This window comes from Pygocentrus nattereri, chromosome 11 (genome assembly GCF_015220715.1).
Source record: "Pygocentrus nattereri isolate fPygNat1 chromosome 11, fPygNat1.pri, whole genome shotgun sequence".
Classification (NCBI taxonomy): Eukaryota; Metazoa; Chordata; class Actinopteri; order Characiformes; family Serrasalmidae; genus Pygocentrus; species Pygocentrus nattereri.
Genome location: NC_051221.1, coordinates 42703727 through 42722345, shown reverse-complemented (window position 1 = coordinate 42722345; position 18619 = coordinate 42703727). Strand labels below are relative to the sequence as shown.

At 41.0% G+C, this 18619-nt stretch overlaps 1 protein-coding gene across 4 annotated transcripts in view; it reads left to right on the top strand.

The window, feature by feature from the left end:
• Positions 1-18619, top strand: part of etv6 (ETS variant transcription factor 6) — a 39825-nt gene that overhangs the window by 12755 nt on the left and 8451 nt on the right. For all 4 annotated transcript variants that reach the window (XM_017682926.2, XM_017682925.2, XM_037542706.1 and 1 more), the window contains one exon: positions 18348-18512. In XM_017682926.2, the coding sequence (XP_017538415.1) occupies positions 18348-18512 (165 nt within the window). The remainder of the gene's footprint in view (positions 1-18347; positions 18513-18619) is intronic.

Genomic DNA, 18619 nt, shown 5'->3' with positions numbered 1-18619 from the left:
TTGAGCGGATGGGTAAATGGCTCTTCTCTATGACTGATAACCTTTTGTACATAATTCTTATAGGAATCTTTAAAATAAATGGTTCTATGTAGCACCAGGAAGGGCTCTGATATTGGTACATCTTGCTGCATCTCCACCTACACCTGTGTTACCTTCAGTGATTCACCTGGAAGGAGAGCAACAGTCAGAGAGAAAGAGAGTGAGAGGGTGGGAGGGAGCAGGAAGGGAAAGATGTAGAGAAGCTTGTTTGGCTCGAGGCCATCTCCGTTCCTGGTGGAATGTTTTTTTTTATTTTCTCAGCAGGCTTTTGCATGAACCTCAACTCAAAATGTGCCCGTCACACCCTGTGTGTGATGTCCATGTTTGAACAAACGGTGTGTGTGTGTATTCTTAAAGGGCGGTTCCACTGATTTAACAAAAAAAAAGTTCTATATAATTAAATTATTGTAAATTTCCTTTTACAGTTGTGCTGATAAGAACAGGAACTATGATGTTTACAATGCAAAATAGCTATTTTGTTTACTATCCACAGTGATCAACACATCCACAGTGAACCTACCCGTGTCTTCCGAGGCATTTATAGTGGTAAAATATTTCTACATTTAAAAAAAATAAAATAAAAATTGTGGACAATTTTGTCCACCATGCCGTGTACCTTATCTGCCAGTGCTGAACATTTTGGAGAAAAAGTCACATTTTTCTGACCAATATTGTGATTATGATATCAATCATGATTATTTTCTAAAAAAAAAAATTATAATAATAAGGTGTAGACTTATTTTTTTGGCCAAGAAGACCAGCATATCCATTTATTTCATGCTTGAGGCTTGACCGCTAAACGTCGTGCGCCAGACTGCCAGCTGTGGTCATGTTGTCATCTGTGCATCATGTGGGTGTTTGGCTGCTTCTGATTGGTCTAACTCCTCTCTATGCAGCTCACAAGCTCAGTGGGTCCAATTTCCCCACTTAAAACCTGCTAAGACAACAATTGTGGATCAAATAGGCTTTAATTTCATCCGCTGCTCTTGTTATTTCAGAACTGCGCTCTTTCAAATGGGGTCTTGATATAAATCGATCAATCTTTCATCTCTGCCCTCCACCAAAAATGGATTAAAAAAAAAAATTAGTTATTTCAAAACTATAATAAAACAGTGTCTCAGGAATCTGGCAGCATGTTTAGAACCATTTCATGTAATAACTCTCTGTAAGCTTTAAAGGAGAATTACACTCTTTAGACGTTTGGTTCCTATCACCACCACTGTGAACAGATCTGACTCTCGTTTCTTTAGTATGGAGCGTTTCGCATCAAACCGCTCTGAATTACTCTGTTAATGATGTGTATAATTATCCAGACATGTAGAGAAATCGGTTCAGTTCTCCTTTAAGGAACCTTTTTGTGTGTGTGTGTGTGTGTGTGTGTGTGTGTGTGTGTGTGTGACAGAGACCAAGTGTGTGTGTCTGTCTGTGTCTGTGTCTGACTGAAAATGAACTCCCCATCAATCCAACGGTCAGGAGGAATTTGTTGGGGGAAGAAAAGGAAGGAAGGTTGAAAAAAGATAGAAAGAGAAAGGAAATTGCAGAGTGGGCAGAAGTGGGCCTGCTTGGCTTCCTGGAGAGGAAGTGGATTAGATGAGAGGAGAGCAGCAGCAGCATGTTCCTCACTCTGAAAGAATGCCCCTCACACTTAACCCCTGCACAGCCGCACTGCAGCACTCAAACACTGGGAAATCTGCACTGTAACAAAAGATGTCCTGTTTTAACTTTAAAAGTAAGTAATCTGAAAACATTGAACGTCTAATTGTAGGGTAACTGTAATAATCTGTGTCTGCTTTCTTTACAGGGTTGGTATACATGCCTTCTATGTTTTCACAGCACCCTGCACACACCTCTCTGCCATGCTCATCACAAAGCAGTCTCTCAGCCAGGCAGTGTATTCATAACCATTTCATGTAACAGCTTTCTATGATGTTGTTTTTATGTTTAGTTAGAAACGAAATTGGTTTGAATTAGGGTGGAATGATTTTGGAGGGAGGGGGGGTTAAAAATGCTGAATAATGAGTAAAAAATGCACCCAAATAAACAAAAAAGTATGCAGATTAAATAATTAGGACTCCAGCAACAGAGAGCGTGCATTTAGAGCTGGGAACCTAGGCAGTGGTTTGATATTGTGCTTTGGGCTGCATGTTAATTAAAAATGTGCTGCAATCATATTACTACATATATTGATTAGGGTCTGTTTTAATATATTGAAAATTCATTATCAAGCCTGTGATGTGGTGTGGTTATAGATCGGCCTCCAATATTCCTCACCAAAAGGAATCACTATTCATGATTATTGGATCACTTAAATGCCTTGATTCATGCAAACGCCGATTTATTAAAGCACTTAACGTTTTATGAAAGTCAGATATTTGAGATTATAGGACTGTGGAGTGGCACAGTGGAGTTTGGCTGATTCATTCAGACTACAGGAACATGTATGAACACCAAACGAAAGCTATTCTTTATAGTCGCCCGATTTAATGCTCTGGCCACAAGCTGACCGTGATGCATCAGTGCAATATGTTAATGAACAATGCAGTGCAGTATGATGCACGCTGCTGATACATATTGGTGCATGTGTTCTTATACTGAAATGAATATTAAACATCAGCATAATTACAGCTTTTTTTTTAAGGTTTGTATTTTGTCGTTACCATAATACTGGTATACTACAAATAAAACAAATCAATTCCTTCACCTTCTGGGAAGTGAGTTGCGGTTTGAGGTAAGCTGGTCCGCGAAAGAGCTGACAGGTTCATAATGAGTTAGAGTGGAAGGGAAAGCCAGTCTCTTAGGGTTAGCCGTTCGTCTAGCATGGAGACTAACCAGTTTTCCGTACGCATTGCCTAGGCTGTCCCTCACTCCAGCTAGCTGCTTCAGGCTGTCCTGCAGCCTTGAGCCTGATCGTCGCTACAAGAGGCTTTGCACTTACTCAGCTAATACTGACGGCGTGAACTGCTGTAATTTGGTAAATATTACAGCCACTTCTGATGGCCGTAGATGAAAGCCTCAAATGCAGGAGATGCACATATAAGAAAGAAATGACTTGAGAAATTTGAGTGTTAATATTCAGCACAATTTTTTTCCCCAGATTTCAAGAAACCTCTGTGTGCGATCATCTTTATTTTGTTAGTGAAAGCTGCGTCGTTCATTTCCGTTTTTAGTTTTGCTCAATAAAAAAGTTTTAGGTATACGTCAGTTGCTAAATATGTTTCTTATTGAAAGTGAAGAGACATCACAGAGTAATGTGTAATATTAGGTTTACTTAGGCATCCAGTATGGTTTTATTTGAAAAAGGGTAAAAATGTATGTATGTGTGTAGAGAGACAGTGTGTGTGTGTGTGTGTGTGTGTGTGTATATATATATATATATATATATATATATATATATATATATATATATATATAAAAAAATACTATATTTCCAAAAGCATTCACTCATCTGCCTTCACATGCAAATGAAATTAAGTGAGATCCCATTTTTGGTCTATAGGATTTAATATGCAGCTATAACAGCTTCAGCTCTTCTGGGAAGGCTTTCCACAAGGGTTAGGAGTGTTTATGCAAATTTTCGACCGTTCTTCCAGAAGCGCATTTGAGGTCAGGCGCTGATGTTGGACGAGAAGGCCCTCCGCTCTAATTCATCCCAAAGGTGTTCTATGGGGTTGAGGTCAGGACTCTGTGCAGGCCAGTCAAGTTCTTCCACACCAAACTGGCTCATCCACGTCTTTATGTGCACTGGTGACCTTTGCATTGTGCTTGGTGATGTAAGGCTTGGATGCAGCTGCTCGATCTTGAAAACTCATTCCATGAAGCTCTCTACGCTGTTCTTGAGCTGATCTGAAGGCCACACAAACTTTGGAGGTCTGTAGTGATCGACTCTGCAGAAAGTTGGCGGCCTCAGCATCCGCTGACCTCGCTCTGTCATGTTACGTGGCCTAGTGGCCTTTTAGTATACACTCATATGTATGGATGGGAATCTTGCTTATACTGCAATCTACATTTTTGGCCATAATGCCCACCACAACCAAATGCTTACCTCCATGTGGAGACTTTCACTTTGATTTATTGTCAGTTATTGTTGTTTGCATGAGTCACAGACAAGGTGCAGACTACAGTGTTACAGCCTTCATAGCGTTCTGCTGGCCAGTGACGGGGAAGCTATGAATGAGAATGAGTGTTGTACAAATATTGAAAAAGAAGCTTTCAAAGCATAGAACTTAATATATAGGCTTACACATTAAGCATATTTTTGTGTTTGACTAGCATAAGTGGGTTCTTATTTTGTGCGATGTTGCACAAAGACAGGTGAGAATTAGAGCATTAGAATTAAAGCCAACTCCACACCGCCCACTCTGACTGAACTCTCACTGTTGGTATGGCTTTACATTTTGAATTAGATAAAAGTCGGGAGTGAAATGTGAAAAATCGATCAGCGAAAGGAGGAGAGAGAAAAAAGCCTCATTGACATTGAAGCATTCTCTGAGGCCATCCAACAAGAGGCCTGTAAGTAACTGGCCAGTGATCAGAACTTTAAAGGTATTTATAATCATTAGTCTCACATCAAAGCCTCATAACTCCTTATTTCCCTCACTTGTTTGTGCTCCACCGTTCAAGTGTTTGAAATCACTGGTCTTTTTAGTTATTGTTGCGCAATAATAACTCAGATAGTGTAGCTTGACATGTTAAAACTAGTCACCAAAACGCACAAACAACATTACTATGAACAGCTTTTTGATCAGCCAGATTTGGTCACTGCTTTTCAGCCATGAAGTGTTTTGCATGTCTGCGTCATACAATAATAATAATGTTATTTCATTAATACAGTTGTGTGCAGAAGTTTGGGCACCCAAATGTTTTGTTGATATTCTAAGCGAAAGCAAGTGGGCACATCCTCTACAGAGAACACGCGTCTACACATTTTAATGCATTATTACGGTTTATTTGCTGAATTTAATCGTATTTGTGGGCGGGGAGTTTGTTATTGAAAACTGTTGAACAGTAGCTGCTTGTGTGGACATTTCACAGCGAATGGAACAACAGAAAATTCAGCATTACTTGGAATAAAGTTTGCGCCATTAACACGTAAAGTTAAGGGAGTGTTTTCTGTTCTCTTACAAAGTTTTCTGTATTCAAGGTTTTGTTTCCAGATGATCAGCTGTGTTCATGCACTGCCCAGTATACAGCTCAATATCAAGCAGCGCTCAGTATTGGCGTTTAGGTAGTGTTTGAAGTTGGAGTGTTTGCATAGTCAAGAATATTTAAGTATATATGTCTCTGTCTCTGCCCCCCCACCCCACCCCCGTCTCACTCTTTCAGTCTTTTTCTCCCCCCCTTCCTCCCTAATGACATGTGGAGCCGGTTTGGAGCAGGAAGAGAAAAGGCTGTGCTCATTTTCTGGCCGTTGGCATGTGAGAACAGTTTCCCTTTCAGAGCAAGGGGGAGGGGGAAAAATACACACAGGGCTCAGGCAGGAAGCACAGTCTGCCCACTCAGGAAATTCCTGAGGATGAGAGCAGCTTCCAGGCGCAGGAAATTTCCCCTCTGAAAAGAGTGTACTCATATAAATACACACACACAGAGAGAGAGAGAGAGAGAGAGAGAGAGAGAGAGAGAGAGAGAGAGAGACAGACAGAGAGAGACAGAGAGAGAGGGGAGAGAGGGAGAGAGAGAGGGGGGGTAGAGAGAGAGAGAGATAGAGCGGGAGAGGGAGAGAGAGAGACAGAAAGAGAGAGGGAGAGACAGAGAGACAGAGAGAGAGGGGGGTAGAGAGAGATAGAGAGCGGGAGAGGGAGAGAGAAAGAGAGACAGAGAGAGACAGACAGAGAGAGAGACAGAGAGAGAGACAGACAGAGAGAGAGAGAGACAGAGAGAGAGACAGACAGAGAGAGAGAATGTTGCCAATCAGCACAGAAGATGAGGTTCTGCTTCAGTCATGCGTGAACAGCTAAACATTCTTATAAGGGCCTTTCAGGGATCTTAGTGGTTCTGTGTCACACTCGATAGACAGCCTGAAGAACCTTACCACGATAGCAGTGCTGAATGTAAAGGCTTCTAATGCAGTGGAATCAGATCTACTGGCTGTGCAGTGGTACACTGCCTCAAACACACTAACCACAGGGCTCCAGCATCAGACCTTTTCGGTTTCTCCTTAAAAAAATGACACCGTGTATCAGAGACCTAAGGACTGTAATGTTTCTCGTCTGCTGTATTTTGACTGTGCGCTATGGACCCTAGTTCAGATGAGTAGTATACGCTATATGTCCAAAAATATCCAGACACCTCTAAATAGTGAATTCATTCACTTTAAGCTGCAGCCGCTGGTGTTCAAATGTGCACACTCAGTTTATGTAATCATAGAAAAGCATTACCAATAGAATGAGAGGCTCTGGAGCAACGTCCAATACCAGGTGACAACTAGAGGGTATAAAGTCCAACAGCAGTGGTCTGTGGATCAGTGGAGCTGAAGCTCCATCTAATACCTTTGGGATGAGATTTTCTGGTCCACAACTAATCATCCAGCATCAGTACCTGACCTCGCTAATCCTATTATGGCTGAATGCAATCAAATCTTCACAGACAAAAGACTCCCAGAAGAGTAGATGCTGTTACTGCAGCATAGAGGGACAAACTCTCTACTCTTACTACCCTTGACTTCAGAAGAAATGTTGGATGAGCAGTTGGCTTGAAAATTTGAACACACATTGTAATGTTCCCATTATTTTTAGGTTAAGAACGCACCAATAGCGAGTTGTCTTCTGAGGTCAAGCTGAAGATGCTGAGGTGATACTGAAACATGGACAGTAGATAAATATTTTTAGAATTAAAATATAAATTTAGATTCATGGACAGATTCCTTAACACACCAAAGCCCCTGTAGGCCTCCAGTGCTTTTGAGGATATCTTATTTGAAGGTAAGTTAAGTGACTTTTTTTAATCCCACAAATGGGGAAATTCCACCTCTGCATTTAACCCATCTGTGAAGTGAAACTCCACATACACACTAGTGAATACCAGAGGTGGAAAATTCAGATCCAGAAAGTAAAAATCCTTCCCAAGGCCTGGCTTCTCTAGACGGATCAAACCATCAGCGGAGCTGTCCAGGCAGTTGGAACAAAATCAGAAAAAAAGATTTTTACTTTCTGGATCTGAATTTTCCACCTCTGGTGAATACATACACACACACACACACACACACACACACACACACACACACACACACACACACACAGACACTAGGGGGCAGTGAGCACACTTGCCCGGAGCTGTGGGCAGCCCTATCCATGGTGCCCAGGGACCAGTTGGGGGTTAGGTGTCTTGCTCAAGAGCACCTCAGTCATGGACTGTCAGCACTGGGGATTGAACTGGCAACCTTCCAGTCACAGGGCCAGTTCCCTAACCTCCAGCCCACGACTGCCCCAGTCTGCCCCCCCAGTCTGCCCAACAACTGAACTGAAAATTTCATTTTATCTGCTGTACATCCGCTTCCAGAAGATTCATATGATCAGTAACAACAGAGAGAGACACATATCTGGAATTCTTATTCTAAAATGAAGTATAATATACGACCGTTAACCTGCACTGCAGGTTATTGTTCATCTAGTAGTCGAAAAGCAAACACTGCACAGTTCTATCAGCTTTGTTGAGCATGTTGGAGGAAAGGCAGTTAAAGAATGTTGCAGGTGTAGTCGTTTAAGTGGCAGGTGTTGGCTTACTTCCTGCACAGTGCACTTTTAAAGCTGTTGATTCATACTGGATTTCTGTGTTAGTAGCAGGGCTTAATTCTGGTTCAGGATTCGTTTGATGACTAGTTTAGTGTGGCACTCAGAACAAGGAGATGGAACAGCACAAAGGAAGAACAGCACAATAGCAGTATTGATCAAGCTACCTAACAATTAATTATTAATAGTTAAAATCCACAGTATTGGACCTACAATACGAAGTATGGGGTGTTCAGAAGAAGCACACAAGAGTTCTGAACATTAGAAAAAAGGATTTCTGAAGATTTCCAGTGGTTTTTTTTTTTTGGTGAATTTGTCCACTTTATTACTTCTAGGTGGGGGGGGGGGGTGAGGGGGCAGGTCCTTTGGCTCAAAATGTGAGTTTAATCCTGATATTGAACTTTGTAGCTTTTTCATTCATTTACTATTGAGGGTTACGAATTGTTGTTGTTTTTTTATTTAATTTATTTTATTTTATTTTGTTTTAGTTCTGTCTGAGTTGACTGGGCCACCATGCCTGACTAAAGAACCCACACCTTCTATCGGCTGTAAACCGAACCATACAATATAATATATAAGTAAATACTCCATCATAGTCTGTGAAAATGTAGACACTCAAATGAACACAAGTATACTCTGTGGCCCAGCTCAAGCTGATATTTCTCATCCTATCCTGTTCTATGACTTTACGCACAACAACATTAAAACGTGTAAAATGACAGAAAATAAACTTGATTTGATGCAGTGATGCTGACTGTCGGCTGTACATTCCCAAGCTGTCGCATTGCGTTGATTTAAGGCCGCTGACAAACAGCTAGAGTAAATAAACTTACAATTACCTGAAACGTTTGATGTTTTCTGTTTGTAATCGTTTCAGGACTGCGTATTGAACCTTCTTCGGTTTGGTGACGGTGCGCACATTGAAGAGCCGCTCCCGTGTTTGTAGTATATTATAGTATATAGTGAGATTTCTTATCCTGTGTGAAATAAACATGACATGACTACAACACAACCAGTATGCCTTTCATTCAGTGAGAGAGAAATAAATTAAAAATATGTTTCCACCAGTGAAGCAGCCCATTCATTAACTAATTGACTAATTAGTTGTTGATTGTTGATATTCTGCTTATTTTCTTTTTCCTTTGTACTCCTGGTTTCTTACTGTTCTCCTTGACTTATACGTTGGTTTTTTTTTGGCTTTTGATAATAGACAGGCAAATATGTTGGATTTCAAAAAGACGATACCCATGGTTGTGGGGTAGTTTTGATAAAGTCTCAAAGAATTGGATGCGAAATGTCTCATGATGCCAGCTGGCAGTGCTTTGTCTACAGTGTAAAAAATCCGGCAGCTTGTGTGATACATGCATGTGCTCTGGAAAGGAGGCCTTTACCAGAAGGGGAGGGATCATGATTCATCAGCTTTAACCCCTAAAACACTTAAACCCTCCCGTTTCAGTGTGTGAATCCGTGTAAACGTTCCGCTCAGCGTACAGCTCGCCTAATGAAACACGGCTAAAATATCTCCAGCATTTGGCAGTGTGACCATTACTCAGTTGATGGTGATCCTAGCAGGTTTAATGTTGAGAGAACATTATTTATTAATCTTGCTGTGTAAACTGTGTAGCATTTATGAGCTACATGTAATCTCTGAATTAACATATAAAGTCTGTATTTATTAAACAGGAAACACGTGTTTGCTTCTTTGACTGTACTTGACAGTGTTTGCCTGAATATTTCGTCCAACGTGTCCCGTCCCGTCCTGCACTCTAGTTTTACAGTCATTCATACATTCAGTCTTCTGGCATGGACTCATAAATCCTTTGTCTTTATTTCTCTAGTAGATCTGTCTGCACTGTAGGAGGCACTTAGAGATTGAAATCAGAAGGTTCCATGGCACAATTCCAAGACAATGATCGGCTATTCCAGTTAAAGGAGGATGCCAGTGATTTTCTACATAATTCCTACATAATTCAGCTATTAAGTCAGTTATTGTCGAGAGCCCTACAGACTCAAATGCTTCTTTACAGTGGTGGTGATGGGAACCAGGGGTTGCAATGTATACAGCAAATTTTATTTACTATTCAAAATGACCAGTGAACCTACACACGTCTGCGGATGCCTCGCCACCACGAATGGACCTGGAAAGAAAAACCTTCTCAAACTCGTTTTAACCATTTCATGTAATAACTGTGAGGGAGCCTTCAGAGGCACTGCTCCCTTCACACGTCTGGTTTTCATCAGAATCACTGTGAACAAATCTGATTTGTTAAGTTTCTCTTGAACAGTGCAGTTTACAACAAACCACTCTGAACGACTTTGTTTACATCTGAGCCTGGAAGGGTTGCAGGAATTCCCCTTTCATATGACGATTTACAGATTTGAGCGAGATTGATTTTTAATTTTTTTTAATTTTTTTGTGTAATAAAAGCAGCCTACGCGTCTCTGCTGCAAATGGGAACATAAACTTTGTGTACAGTTGGTGAATAAAGCAGCGTAAGTGGCCCACAGGTGGAGTTTGATGTAACAGACTGAACTAACAGACTTGGTCATAACTAATTAAATGTATACAAATTTATATAAATACAAAAAAAAAAAAAATCGATACTATTCTGTTTGAACCACACAAGCTTTGCGACCTAAAAATGTAAAAATATATGCATTAAAAGAAACATGCATGGCTGTTCAAAAATATATGTATTTCCATTACATCCATAGAATGTTTTTGTTGAATTCCTAATTAAAGTTGTGTGGAGTTTTTGGAGTTATATGGAGGATATAGGTGGCTTCTATTGTTCGCTTTAGGCTTTGTTGTAAAACGATATTATAAAGTACCCCTTGAAGTTCTAGCTCTCACTGCAAGCTGCTGCGTTACAGGCACCAAGAGGGTCATTAGAACAATATAGGTGTGAATTCTTTGAATTATAAGTGATCGATAAGCAGTTATGATGCCGTAGGTTCGATTTTTGATATAAAAAGTCTTTGTGGCAAATCACGAGAAATATCTTTCCAGTTGCTGGGAAAATCTGCAGATGATGTTGCTATGGGAATACGAGAAGGTGCCCTGGGCTTCCCTGCTGATGCACAGCCATACTGAGGCAAGAACAAAGAACAAATAGCAGGGAATTAAAAAATCTAGGTAGTGGTAACGAGATGAATGTCTTAACCTGTGTAATGCAGGGCTGAACCATTTTCAGAAAAGACCCAGGGCTGTTGTTTTGGCCAGGAACGTTAGTGTAAGGCTTGAACTCTTAATGTAGCGTGCAAGCCTGCCAGTTGATGTGGTCGTGCATACATCACGTGGGTGTTTGGATGCTTCTGATTGGTCTACTGCCAGTTCACAAGCTCCATTACATTTAATGTAATAAAAACTGCAACCCTTTCATTGTGAAATAAAAGAAAAAAAATCTTTCAGCCCTAATACATTATTTCCTATAGGCATACTAAGACCCATAATCCTTATTGTGTAGTTTTTTGAATCCATCCACCCTAAACAGCAGTTGGTCATATTAAGTAAAATAGCAGTTTTTATGTCTTCAGTTCATTTACTGCCCTGCGGTTGCCAAGTGCATAATTTCAGCGTACTGTGCATTAAATGAGTGCTCTGGCGAATCAAAAAGATATTCACTGTTGAATCTTCCTTGGGTGATCTGACAAATCACAGGCTTTCATTTAGCCCTGTAATGTGTTTATGTACAGTAATTGTGAGTCAGGTCACTGCCATCATAATATTTCTTAAAATAAGGACAATTGACAGCTTCTAAAAATGCAAAATTTTTGAAAATGATCACTGCCCACATGCACATGTGATGCATACATGGACATAGACCATCCACTGAGTGTGTGTGTGTGTGTGTGTGTGTGTGTGTGTGTGTCACACAGTGTGCTCTGTGAATAGAGTCTTTGAGGGGGAGTTGTGAGAGCAACAATGAAACTAGATAGCAGTGATCTCATCTCCACTCTGCTCCATTCATCCTCAGTGCCTGGGGGTTGCCTGGGCAACACCATGCACCTCCTTGAGTCAAGAGCGCTCTGTGTTCAGGAGCTCCCATGATTCCGTGGGGCGAGAATTATGCCATTAGACCAGATTAGATACCCACGTAGCTGCCGTAGGGGGGTTAGGATCTGGGGGTTGAGCTTTATCTTCCATCTTGCTTTGCTGTTCCAGCAGAAATGGAAATAGAACAGAAACAACACGGGAAAGCACAAAGACTCGGCCAGCGTGGTGTTTGGCCAATACTGAGCTTCCGCAGGTTTATCTGTATTGATACAGTTGCTTGTATATAATATTGTGTGCTAACTTCTCAGTTGCCAGCGACTTGTCTGTTTTCAGTAATACAACCTGAACTGGTTAAACTGTGAACACCGTCTTGGTTAAAACAACAGCAACCGAAATGGAAGACGCATCCAAGCCTAAAGTTTAGAGTTAATATAACATGTTAAGCACAAGAAACTTTTATGTTAACCAAACTGATGAAAAATAAGGGCTAATTAACAGAAACTAAGGCTGTTTTCACACCTTTTGTTTTTTTGTGCTATTGTATCTCATTTAGTTCAGCTGGTTTCACACAAACAGCTGAAGCGCACCAAGTTACAGACTTGGGTGTTCTTTGATTTGGCCGAGATACAAGTGCCCTGTTATGTTCGAGGTTCGCCTTTCATTCTATAAAATCCCTCAGATCCTTTCTGTATATAAATGTATTATTTTGGTTCTGCTTTAACATCAAGACACTTAACGTCTGTTATGAGAATCAGAGCAATAAGGGTAAAATCTTAAAGCTCTGCTTCTTTATGACTCTTTCAGGTGGTCTTTCAGGTCAGTGGCCAAAAATACATTCAGTGCTCCAGGTGCCAAAATCAAATGCATTCCTATGACATTATTTTAATGCTCATCTGCCGTTGGTAGCAGTAGCATGTGCTGCAACAACATGAGTGTCTGTGAAGTGTTTCTGTGAACTGTGAACTGTTTAAAGCACTGAATGAACTCGGGAAAAGAACTGAGGTCCCTGATGTTTGGCATCAAGTTTAGCGCGACCCCGAAAACAGGTGCAATGTTCGCTCATCTCAAAATGAACTACAGAGAAAGAACGATTGCTCTGCACCAAACAAGGTCCGTTTTAAAGCATCCTAATAAAACTGCCTGTAATAATGGGAAGTTCCACCCCTTTGCCTTACTTAACACTTTGCAGACTTCTGCTGTTTTTTGAGACAGTTGAGAATTCACAACTGTGTGTCAGTAAAACACTTATCAAATAAAACCGTTGGAATCTGCTTAGTTTTTGACATTATTTACTATTGTCAACAGATATTAATGGTCATCAGCATTTTAGCTCCTTAAAATCAGTAACGGTGAGATTTTCTTATTGGTCAGGCCCTAAATATATTACATTTCCACCTCCGCCTGAGTTGGCCGTCCGTCTGGTTGATGCGGCCTTCTCAAACACTCTTGGACTCTTACACCTCTGTCTCCACCTCTCCGTTCCTTCCCCCTTTCCTTGTCTGCTCACTCCCTCAGTGCTGACTGTTGATAGAACCCTCTGCATCACCCCAGCCTTACCGCAGGAGGCTTCCTGTTCTGAAACTGAGCCTGTGTGTCTGTGTGCAGGGGCAGGGGAAGAGGAGGGGGGGTGGCTTCCTGTTCGAGCACGTTGTGGGAAGTTAAGTTTGGGCTTCTTCTTCCTCTCCTTCCTCCTGTGGCTAACAGTCTCTCTGAAGGCTCTGTGCAGATGGTCACTGCTGTGAGCTGGATCCAGTCCCACTGACAGGATCTCATAGGTCTGTTAACCATATGACCTATGACTTTAGCAGGACTGTGAATTGCTCTCTGCATCGCTGGTGTGGAGAGACTCATGCAGCTGTGTACACTGGATCTGTGATTGAGATGTCGTTTAGTCCGTCTTGAAAGCGAAGAGGCTCATTGACAGTGTTAAAGCTAAAAGGCTTTAGTTTTAGAGGCAAGTAGAAAGAAATTGGTAGCGTAAAAGTTGCCCAGTGGGGTTGTTTTGATTCTAGGATTTTGACTACGCCAATAAAAAATGGCTTTTGAAGGGATCTTTAGTAAAAGCAATGAATATATAGAAATCCTCAAACACTCAAAGAGCCACTTAAAGGCTTAAATTATTCTTTTTATGGTTAAATTGTTCTTCTATAGGATGAAAACCCTGTTTAATGCTGTTCTTTAATGATTCTACTACGTGATATGATAGTAAAAAATTTAAATCATGTCTGAGCGCCCAGTGTTTATTGAACACAGAAAAATATTCATTCTCTGCTTACAGATGAATTAAAACCTCTGACGTTCAAATTCAAAAGAAAATTCTTCTATTGTTAAATAAATGAGAAACTAAAAAAATCCCGAAGAGAATATTAAGAAAAACTATATAGTTTAACATTCAGAACATATATAAATACACAGGTTACACCTTATTGTTTCTAGACAATATAAGGTCATGTATCTTGCCAAAACTATGAACAGAATCATGTGAGTATACGCAAAACCACAGTAGATACTTATAGGTTGTGATTACTGAGTGATTCTATAGCCTAAGCACTAAAATAGTGTCTACATGCCAGATAAATCCTGTAAAATGGCACACAGAAGAAATGTGAAATGTGATGTCGATCCGAAAACAGTTTGTGGGCGAGACATAAATAATAAGCTAGTGAGCTAAGCAGAATGAGAAAATAGTGTCGTTAACCTGCAGATGTTTCACAGTAATATTTCGGTTCTGGCTGGGCAATATGACCATCGTTATTGTGATAAATACAGCACAATATGTTTTGCTGACCGTACACTGGCCAGCTGCGTGTTTCATTACAAATAGAGCAATGTTAGTCCTGTTTAACTGGATTTAGTGCAGCATGGTGGCTTAACATTAAAACAAAAATCATTTGTATTTATAATATTGTACAAATATTGTACTGTACTATATATTTTTGCCTCCTTTAGCAGGTATTTTCCCATATTCCCCACCCCTACTGGCAAAATACCATGTGTTTCAGATTTTTTGTTCTTCGAAGCTGTGAGGAGACTGAATTAAACTATTCAGCCAACTTAAATAATTCAAAGTATCAAAGGGTATAATAGTGAAATGTTTCTCTTTTGAACAATTGTGTACCGGTACTGGCCAGTGAGATGGCCAGTGAGATGGCCAGTGAGATGGCCAGTGAGATGGAGAAGAGAAAAACAAAACCTTTGTTGTGTGAATACGGGGGAGTGAACAGTGCAGCGCAGGACTCTTTAAAAGAGGCCTCATTAATATCAAACAAAACACATAAATGACGGCTTTGTTTGCTGCTGGTTTGCTGTGGAGTCCGTATGAAGACGGGATTATATTTGTAGCGCGGTTTTTGGGGCAGAGGGTTCCAATTCCCTTTAAGATGATGACGGTGCATGCATACTGAGGGTCAAAGATACCAGCTGTTGGACGGAGAGAGGAAGTGTGGGAGTGCTGCCACTGATAAGCGAGGTGCATGCCAAGACCGTCCACTCACTCACAGCTACACATGCTACGGTGCCTCGGACAGCAGCTGCATTGGCCAAAATTAGACTGGGTAAACATTTGGAATCGAGTTGGTTATGTGCGGTTTATAAAGGGGAATGCCTCGGTAGATGTCTGGTCTGCAGCCTGCGTCACACAGAATACTGTGCGTTACAAAGCATGCAGCCAAGAATTGTAGCAGAGTTTCTCATTTGCATGGATGCAGAGTTTTGAAAGTCATCGTGCTTGAAAATTCTGGGCGATGCCCCAGTGCAGATGTTTTGTCTGTCGTGTTCCCACGCTGACTGAAATGTAGATGTGGGGGGAAAAAAAAAGTAAGAACTCACAAAACAAGCATTCCAAAGTGTCCTAAAAAGCAGCGCAAATAAAACAGTTTTATACGCAAGCTGCTCACCAACCCTGAGTTTCATATGCTGTGGTTTCAGATTTCAAAATTTCACTCTTAAGTGTTCTTGAATGCTCCTTTAACACATTGATCACACATTGTATTTTGTTTTTAGCCCTTTTTTTAAAGTTCCTCTATCATTCAATCAATGATATGTCAGTAAAGTCATTCAGAGAGGTTTGATGTGATCTACACCGTTCTCCATGAGAAACCTGACAGTGAGGCAAAATAGTCCCCAAAGAAATTGGGGTAAAACAGAAATTTGACTTCCCACTCTTTTACCATTATCAACATTACATTTTAAAACCTAAAAGACATGAAGGCTTACTGGTGAGATAAGATAAATTATGTGAGTTAAATATAAATTGTGGTTGGTATAGTGTTGTAGGTAACACCTCGGCCTTCTATACTGTAGACTGGGGTTCAGTTGCCTACCTACACCCCTACACTATACCAATAAGACTCCTTGGGCAAGACTCCTAAACACTACCTTCGCCTTTCGTGTTAAAGGATTAAATCGTAAGTCACTCTGGATAAGAGTGTCTGCCAAATGCCGTGAATATCAATGTGAACTAGCTACATATTTGTGCTGTAGACAGAAAGAAATCTGACTGGAAAATTTCTCTACAGTGTACCTTTTCACATCAGACCACACCTGATTGACTTTCTTTAGATCTTAATGACTAACTTATGGAGACGTTTTATTTATTCCTCTTAACTAGCACCTGATATTTCACGACGAAGCAAGATGTTGGTGCTTCTAAATGGCGTATGACGAAGCATGCAGTGTAATTTAGTGTTCTTTGCAGCTAAAACTGCTGTAATAAGTGATGTGTAATCTTGTGAGATAGAACTACAGTCGAGACTGATTGATTGAGCAAGAAAGAGGGCTCTGGACACAAGTACCCATGGCAGCAGACATCAGGGTTTCAGTTCTGATCAGCGCCTGTTGATGGCAAGACACTCCTGTAATATATAGTTATGTTAACTTCCAACCATCCATCCATCCATCCATTTTCCAAGCCGCTTCTCCGTCAGGGTCGCGGGGGGGTGCTGGAGCCTATCCCAGCGGTCATTGGGCGGAAGGCAGGATACACCCTGGACAGGTCACCAGTCCATCGCATGGCAGACAGACACAGACAATCACTCACAACTAGGGGCAATTTTAGCATGTCCAATTGGTGGGAGGAACCCGGAGGAAACCCACGCAGACACGGGGAGAACATGCAAACTCCACACAGAGAGGACCCTGGTCACCCGGCTGGGGAATCGAACCCAGGCCCTCCTTGCTGTGAGGCGACAGCGCTGCCCACCGTGCCACCGTGCCACCCCAACTTCCAACCACTTTACTGTTTTTCATATAGAAGAAGGGACTGCGAGTTTTCCCTGAACGCAGTTCTGTAAACTCATTCAAGCAGAAACCAGGAGCTGGGTTCATGACGGACAGGTCTATCTGCGTGTAGGCCAACTTGTTAGGCTCATTATTTGCTGATTGAATCGTAACAGAAGTGAAGTGTGAAGTGCTTTCTGCCAGTGAGAAAAAAGAGGATGAGATGAAAATATTATACACCCTTCTGTGACTTTCCTCACAAACGACACTACTTGTGAAACGCACACTTTTCCCGGTCTTAGACAGATCCTGTATCATATCTAGTAAACCCAACTTAGAAGCAGAACTCCTGGAACTGCGAGCCTTTGAGGAAGAAACGGTGTTATTCTGGGCTGTAATTATTTGGAAACTCTGGTTAAAACTAGACGAGGCAAGCATGGCTTAGCCAGGCCACAGGTGCAGCCTTTGGGAAACATTACCTTGAATAAGGAGATCAACCAGCTTTCCACAAAACCAGTTAGCTGTAAATGCTTATTCTCAAAGTTGGCCAGCCACCTACCTTACAAGAAAAGCTTCAGTGTTGTATGTTAAGCATACCAGGTAGGTAGCTGTGGATTATTATTATTATTATTATTATTATTATTATTATTATTATTATTATTGGGAGAACTGTGCATGAAAACTGCCTTATTATGGCAGCAAGTTACAAAAAAAAAAAGAAGTACCAGGAGATTCTGAGATATGACTTGCGCTCTTTGTGATTTTCAGTAACTATTAGTAATCATTTCACTGTACACTTCCTCAATTTTAGAGTGTACCATGGAGCACACAGCCTGTTCAGTGTTGGGAAATGCATAAACAATAAGCAGAAACAATATTGACAGAGTGTATCGTAAGCAAACTCAACAAAAGTTTGATTCAAGCCTGCACACGCTAAAGCGCTGTCAGAGAATATTAATGTGCAGTGCTTGTGCAGTCAGAGATCCGTATGGAGTCCTTGCCTTTATGGCCAGGACTTTGACCACATATTGATTCATTATATTGTTTTTTTATCTTTTTTTTCAAGAGACGTTACAGGTTAAAGGATTGTCATTTTTTTGCCTATTTATTCAAAAGAGTAATACACTTAATGAGTTTAAATTGAATGATTGAATGAATTTGTGCAGAGGTTTGTGCAGTTAAAGTGAAGACAGACGCTTTTTCATTGTTTCTACATTTTCAGTCGCGTTCGTTTTTCACTCACCGCTATCACAGCACCTCTAGGTTTTCAAACATTGCTTTGTTTTACTGTTGCATCACTCGGTATTTATTTGAGCCCACTGTTGTGCTTGAAGTCATTAACATTTTCTCTCCACTGGCAAAACCTGCAGGTCTACAGCCTGTATTCTGGAGCAGAGAGGACGTTGGGCAATGGCTGCGCTGGGCAGAGAGAGAGTTCGCGCTGCGGCCCATCTCAAGCGGAAGCTTCCAGATGAATGGCAAGGCCCTCCTGCTGCTCACCAAAGAGGACTTCCGCTACCGTTCACCCCATTCAGGTGACCTACACAAACGGACAGTACCGTGTTGTTTAATTGGGCAGGAAGCATTTATTTACTCAGAAAAACACCCATTTTAAAATGAATACGAATCACAGTTCTTATTG